This window comes from Bombina bombina, chromosome 1, assembly GCF_027579735.1.
Source record: "Bombina bombina isolate aBomBom1 chromosome 1, aBomBom1.pri, whole genome shotgun sequence".
Lineage (NCBI taxonomy): Eukaryota > Metazoa > Chordata > Amphibia > Anura > Bombinatoridae > Bombina > Bombina bombina.
In genome coordinates, this window is record NC_069499.1 from 131,217,543 (window position 1) to 131,225,460 (window position 7,918).

A 7,918-nucleotide genomic window follows, 5' to 3' on the forward strand; every position below is an offset into this window, starting at 1 on the left:
TATCAAAGGAACAATGCAAATTTGATCATTCAAGTACATTGGAAATTTGTTTAAAATTGCATGCTCTATCTGAATCATTAAAGTTTAATTTTAAGTATTGTGGTCTGCTTTGTCCAATCTGTAACAACCATGCCTTACTGGTATTGTTCCTTCCTCTTTTTCATGCCGTTTTCCACTGCTTGTATATAAGATCCCAAATGTGATGTCTTGTGGACTCTTATCTTACGAGACAAACATTTATGTTTACCTTTTAAATTGAGTTCTCTAATGTTATTCTGTACAGTTGGCGGCAGGACTTTTGCACTTCATTTGCCCTGCTTTGTCCTTACTTGTATTTCTAGTTTTTTTTCCTCCTCTACTTGGCCTTATGAATGACTGAGGGATTCTGGGTAAGTAGAGGGATTTAAAGCTCTAATGTGTTGGAGTATTTTTGCCTCCTCATAGTGAACAGGAGCATAATCCCACATATGTTATGACAAATCACACTGCACAATATTTAAATTAATAAAAGGAACCATGTGAACATATTGTATGTTTTGTTTACTGACTTTTTTTTATTGTTCTCTAGCAATACAATTTTCTTAATGAGTTTCGTGACCGTATGGCTTCCCAGCTCTCTGCTTCGAATGACAATTGCCGTGCTCTATCAAGATAAAAAAGATGTTTTGTTGAATATTGTTTGTTTACTTAAAGTTTTTGAAAATAAACTTTATTTTCTTTAAGTTAATTTTGACTTCTTTAAGTTTATGATCTTTTTTTATTTTATTTTATTATCGATAGAAGATAAATATTTTTTTTTTTTAAAAACACCCTCACACAAAATATGTCATAAATGAATTGTATATACAAATGCCATTAACACAATGTATTAGCATTTCCAAAGATAAACACACTACAGAAATATCAAAGTGTTTAAGATTGTTTTATCTCCCCTATGTTACAATAATTAGCATTTATAAAGGCATTGAAAGCCTAATAGGATACTCAAGGGATAAATTCTTGTCAAATTTAGTTATGTTTTAGGCAGATAGCAGCATTCTGTGGTTGCCATACTATACATACAATGGGCCAGATTACAAGTGCAGCAGTATTTAACGCTCATCTGGTAGCGCCCTAACCTGATGAGCGCAAAAAAGTGGAACTTCAAATATTGTCCACGCGTTAACATATTCCAACATAGAAGTCAATGGAGCAAAAAAAGTGGGGAAAAACCTAACACTCTACCTGCGTGCAAATTTGATCACATATTCTCAAGTGCGCTAATTCGACATGAAAATATGAATATTTCACATTACAATGTTCTTCACATAGAATATATTCTATTTATTCATAAATACATATTTCTACATAAAATACAAAGTATAACACTTTATTAATTATGAATATTGCATAAATATGTTTTTCTTCATAAATGGAAAGAGTCCACAGCTGCATTCATTACTTTTGGGAATTCAGAACCTGGCCACCAGGAGGAGGCAAAGACACCCCAGCCAAAGGCTTAAATACTCCTCTCACTTCCCTCATGCCCCAGTCATTCTTTGCCTTTCGTCCCAGGAGGTTGGCAGAGAAGTGTCAGAAGTTTTCGATAGTCTCTTATGGAGGGTAGTACTCTTCGGCATGGGACTGAAGTTTTAAGTAGTCCTGTCAGCCTCTCAGTGAGAGCATGGGTGAAAGTTAGAGTCGGGAGATGCAGGGAGAGTCTTTCTGCGAAACCATCCCGACTCATATTAACAGCTCCACAAGCAATCAGTGTTGACGAGTTTCACTGCCTGTTTTTTTCTCTCAAGTCCATAGCAGAGGCGACGCTACTATCTGTCACACTTGAAGGGCCGTGTTCCTGTTCCACGGCGTAGATTCCGGTAAGATTGTTTCATTTTACTTTCATCATGGATGTATTGTAATTTCAGCTGTTTATCCGAGAGGGGTTACAACCTTTTCTGGTATAGCTTTAACATAGGGTCTCAGTGAGGCTCCTTTTTGTATCTAGGAATCAAGGGTTAATATCTCCTGAGGGGGATTATTGAACAGGGGGGGGGGGGTTATAATCATGTTTGTTATGTGATTCTGTCTGCTACTGTGTAGTGTTGCTTCGGCTCATGGCTATTTTGGAACATAACGGCCTATGTCTAGTGACGCGGCCTTTTCGGTCAGGCACGCTTTTGCATGGACTGCACGGTTTACCTTGTGACCCCATTTCCGTTTTGCTGACTGCATGGCGACTGAGAAATCCTGGTCCAATAGGTGTCTGATTCTCTGGAGGTGGCAGTGTCTCAGTTATGGAGGATTCTTGGAGACGGATGTCTCTGATTCAGACTCTACTTCTTGTGAAGAATATGAATTTGCCCTGGTGATACATGCCCATCAGTTATGTTCTTAATGCTGTTTTAGAGTGCTCGGTTCCTCGGGATCGGGGAATTGGGTGCCCACTGAGCCATCCGTCTCTGGGGATTCTATTTCTCACGAGACGAGTTCCCTACCATCAACTCTTACTACGCATGCAGGTAACCCAAATGCTACTTATCCTTTAACTAGTAATTGTAAAAAGGCTTACAAAAAGTAATAGGTAACTCAAATCTGTGTGTGAGTAGATTATGAGCAAAGCCCTATAGCAATCAAACGAATAAAAAACATTCATACACTAAAATTTATTGAATTATAGTTAACTAAACCACACATACATAAGCAAGGGCTGAAAAATTAAAAACACTACACCCCAGATGAACTGGAAATCTGATTATATCAGAGTTATCAAGGTGCTATCTGACTGGCAGCATATATATAAGGATAAATATATAAGCTAAGCATTTACAATCCGAGGGCTAAGTTAATATTAATTTTTACTGTTATCAGTTATGCTGCTAAGAAAGTCAGAACAACTAGGGTGAGCAGATTAAAAAAGGGAAAGACAGAGCTTATCCCAGAGGACCCCTGACGTACGTTTCGCAAAAAAACGCTTCCTCAGAGGGGTGGCGAGCCGCTGCTGTAATGAAATATTTAAGAGTCAATGAGACCCTCCTCAAAATTTGATTGGACATGCCTGTTGTACACACTTAGGCCTAGATTTAGAGTTTGGCGGTAGCCGTCAAAACCAGCGTTAGAGGCTCCTAACGCTGGTTTTAGGCTACCGCCGGTATTTGGAGTCAGTCAGGAAAGGGTCTAACTCTCACTTTCCAGCCGCGACTTTTCCATACCGCAGATCCCCTTACGTCAATTGCGTATCCTATCTTTTCAATGGGATCTTTCTAACTCCGGTATTTAGAGTCGTGGCTGAAGTGAGCGTTAGAAATCTAACGACAAAACTCCAGCCGCAGAAAAAAGTCAGTAGTTAAGAGCTTTCTGGGCTAACGCCGGTTTATAAAGCTCTTAACTACTGTGCTCTAAAGTACACTAACACCCATAAACTACCTATGTACCCCTAAACCGAGGTCCCCCCACATCGCCGGCACTCGATTAATTTTTTTTAACCCCTAATCTGCCGACCGCCACCTACGTTATACTTATGTACCCCTAATCTGCTGCCCCTAACACCGCCGACCCCTATATTATATTTATTAACCCCTAATCTGCCCCCCTCAACGTCGCCTCCACCTGCCTACACTTATTAACCCCTAATCTGCCGAGCGGATCTCACCGCTACTATAATAAAGTTATTAACCCCTAATCCGCCTCACTCCTGTCTCAATAACCCTATAATAAATAGTATTAACCCCTAATCTGCCCTCCCTAACATCGCCGACACCTAACTTCAAGTATTAACCCCTAATCTGCCGATCGGAGCTCACCGCTACTCTAATAAATTTTTTAACCCCTAAAGCTAATTTTAACCCTAACACCCCCCTAAGTTAAATATAATTTTATTCTAACAAAATAAATTAACTCTTATTAAATAAATTATTCCTATTTAAATCTAAATACCTGTAAAATAAATCCTAATATAGCTACAATATAAATTATAATTATATTATAGCTATTTTAGGATTAATATTTTTTTTACAGGTAACTTTGTATTTATTTTAACCAGGTACAATAGCTATTAAATAGTTAAGAACTATTTAATAGCTAAAATAGTTAAAATACACTATCAATAAATGAATTAAATACAATACCTACAAAAAACTACAATTAAATAAACTAACTAAAGTACAAAAAATAAAAAAGAACTAAGTTACAAAAAATAAAAAAATATTTACAAACATTAGAAAAATATTACAACAATTTTAAACTAATTACACCTACTCTAAGCCCCCTAATAAAATAACAAAGCCCCCCAAAATAAAAAAAATGCCCTACCCTTTTCTAAATTAAAAAAGTTCAAAGCTCTTTTACCCTACCAGCCCTGAACAGGGCCCTTTGCGGGGCATGCCCCAAAGAATTCAGCTCTTTTGCCTGTAAAAAAAACACATACAATACCCCCCCCCCAACATTACAACCCACCACCCACATACCCCTAATCTAACCGAAACCCCCCCTTAAATAAACCTAACACTAAGCCCCTGAAGATCTTCCTACCTTATCTTCACCATACCAGATTCACCGATCGGTCCTCGGAAGTGTTGATCCAAGCCCAAGCGGGGGGCTGAAGAGTGATTCTATCAGCCAATCGGAATTAAGGTAGGAATATTCTGATTGGCTGATGGAATCAGCCAATCAGAATCAAGTTCAATCCGATTGGCCGATCCGATCAGCCAATCAGATTGAGCTCGCATTCTATTGACTGATCGGAACAGCCAATAGAATGCGAGCTCAATCTGATTGGCTGATCGGATCAGCCAATCGGAATGAACTTGATTCTGATTGGCTGATTCCATCAGCCAATCAGAATATTCCTACCTTAATTCCGATTGGCTGATAGAATCCTATCATATAGGGGTCTGCGGTGTAAGGGGCAGCAGATTAGGGGTACATAGGGATAATGTAAGTAGCGGCGGTTTACGGAGCGGCAGATTAGGGGTTAATAATAATATGCAGGGGTCAGCGATAGCGGGGGCGGCAGAATAGGGGTTAATAAGTGTAAGGTTAGGGGTGTTTAGACTCGGGGTACATGTTAGGGTGTTAGGTGCAGACGTAGGAAGTGTTTCCCCATAGCAAACAATGGGGCTGCGTTAGGAGCTGAACGCGGCTTTTTTGCAGGTGTTAGGTTTTTTTTCAGCTCAAACAGCCCCATTGTTTCCTATGGGGGAATCGTGCACGAGCACGTTTTTGAAGCTGGCCGCGTCCGTAAGCACCCCTGGTATCGAGAGTTGAAGTTGCGTTAAATATGCTCTACGCTCCTTTTTTGGAGCCTAACGCAGCCATTCTGTGAACTCTCAATACCAGAGGTATTTAAAAGGTGCGGCCAGAAAAAAGCACGCGTAGCTAACGCACCCCTTTGGCCGCAAAACTCTAAATCTAGGCGATAGTGTTTTGATTGGCTTAAAAATATGTATGTCAAAGAGATAAAAATTGATTGGATAAGGCTGTGGGTGGTGGTTCCTGACGTAGCTGTCATAGTCATACAGGGGCGTGTATACAAGCCCTAACGTCATCTCTTAGCCCTCATTGGATGATGGTGTAGACCATATGTTCTGCTCTGTCACTGTTCCAAAATGCCCAATACTTGTATAAAAAGTGTATAATACAGTGCCAGTAAACATAGACAGACAGATCTATTGCCAGATAAGCACCACTATCTACTGGATTTACAGAGCCTCAGATCGAGTTAGTGATTTTGAAGGTGGATCGGATCGATCTAGCATTTGAAGTGCACATAAATTGTATTGAAGTATAAATATGTATGGGATTGTAATGCTACGTTCACATGTGTAATAAAATGAAATTGTATAGTCGACCGATTAGCCAGAATAAATGTACACAAGACGTGTTTACCCTTATCGCTGCGGGCGTGTTGCTATATGGTACGTCATACAGGTCTATTTCATTGGATGATCGTGATGCCCTAGCTGTTATAGTCATACAGGGGCGTGTATGCAAGTCCTAACGTCATCTCTTGGCCCTCATTGGATCATGGTGTTGACCGTATGTTCTGCTCTGTCATTGCTCCAAAATGCCCAATGCGTGTACAAAAAGTGTATAATACAGTGCCAGTAAATATAAACAGACAGATCTATTGCCAGATAAGCGCCACTATCTATTGAATTTACAGAGCCCCAGATCGTGTTAGTGATTTGGAAGCGGATCGGATCAATCTAACATGTAAAGTACACGTCTATTATATTGAAGTATAAATACATAGAATTGTGATACTACGTTCACATGTGTAACAAATTGAGATTGTATGATCGACCGATTAGCCAGAGCAAATGTACACAGGACGTGTTAACCCTTATAGCTACGGGGCGTATTACTGTATAGTACGTCTTGCAGGTCTATTACATTGGATGATCGTGATGCCATACGTAGCTCCTCACAGAGTTTGAGGAAGTGTATTTGTGTGATCGACCGATTAGCCGGCATAAATGGACACCAGGCGTGTTTACCCTAGTAGTTATGGGGCGTGTCACTGTATGACCTGTCATGTAAATCAATGTGATTGGATGATAATCGTATCATACATGACTTCTGTCAAAGTTTTAAAAATATGTATGAATTTTGCTTCATATTAGCCGAGGAATCCAGATGGTTAAGAGATATTAGTATCTTAACATGGAAACAGTCTTAGATGCAGAAGTCATATCAAATAAGATTTTGGAATTATCCAGATATTGGAAAATAGATCTATGATCCAACTGTTCAACTGTTAAGAATACAACATTTATGTTGACCGTTATTATATTTGAATTCAATTATATAAGTGTATTGCGTAATACTTAATATTATTACTTGTCTGAGCTTGATATTAGTGGGCATAAGAATCAAGTATTTATTATAATACGTGACTCTGCGCAAAACCAATATAATGTCCGTTGGTATATAATATCCTGAGATGTTACTAAGATCTGATATACTCTGCATTACAGTTAGAATTGGATCAAAAAATAAAACGTGCATTTACATGTAAATTTGGTATCAGAACCTATCATTGAATTAGATACTCAGGATGACCTTACAATCAATATTTGTATAATAGAAAAATGTACATATAATTAGTGACTAGTGAAATTAGATCAGGTTAAACGCTGATAAAAAACATATAATTTCATAAATAAATAATATGTGATGTGTGAGACGAATGAATAAGGATTTGAGTAGTGACAGAATAAGTGCAGTTACACAAATAATTATATAGGTGCTCTGCAAATAAAACGTGACATTATGAAGTGAAAAGTATTGGACTAAAAATATTGTCGCCTGTGAGAAAAATTATATATTAACCTAGTGATGTTTGGTGGTGATCATGAGAGATGAGAGAAGAGAATATAGTATGATATTACTACATTTTTGTATGATTGTGTGCGATAAGTGACATAGGTGAAAAGAAGAATAACACATGTTATTCATACCGTGGTTATATAGTAGGAAAGCAGTCAAGAGAGCTAAATACAAGGCTCTGAAAATTCATAGAGACAATTTGCTTGTTCCAAAAGTAAAAAATCAGAATGAATCAAATCCAAGACTAATCACTACATATAACCCACAAATGTCCGAAGTGACCAAAATAATCAATAAACACTGGAAGATACTACAAAATGATCCAGTCCTAAAATCTACAATAGGTGATAGGATCTCTATGGGGTACAAGAGACCGAGAAACTTAAGGGACAGACTTGTATCCAGTCATTATGTTAGATCAACGAAGAAAAAGGATACTGACCCAGGGATGTATCCCTGTGGTACATGCTCAGCCTGTAAATATGTATTAAAGACAAAAACTATTGAAGACAAAACTGGCAATCTATACACATTAGCCTCACATTTTTCATGTAGATCTATAGGAGTCATATATGCCCTTTTCTGTTCATGTAAAATGATTTACGTGGGT

At 38.3% G+C, this 7,918-nt stretch overlaps 1 protein-coding gene across 1 annotated transcript in view; it reads left to right on the top strand.

The window, feature by feature from the left end:
* CDKN3 (cyclin dependent kinase inhibitor 3) overlaps nucleotides 1–727 on the top strand; it is a 39,888-nt gene extending 39,161 nt beyond the window's left edge. Inside the window, exon 4 of the mRNA XM_053711062.1 lies at nucleotides 569–727. Coding sequence (XP_053567037.1) covers nucleotides 569–655 — 87 coding nt within the window. The 3' untranslated portion in view covers nucleotides 656–727. The remainder of the gene's footprint in view (nucleotides 1–568) is intronic.
* Nucleotides 728–7,918: the final 7,191 nt, after the last annotated feature.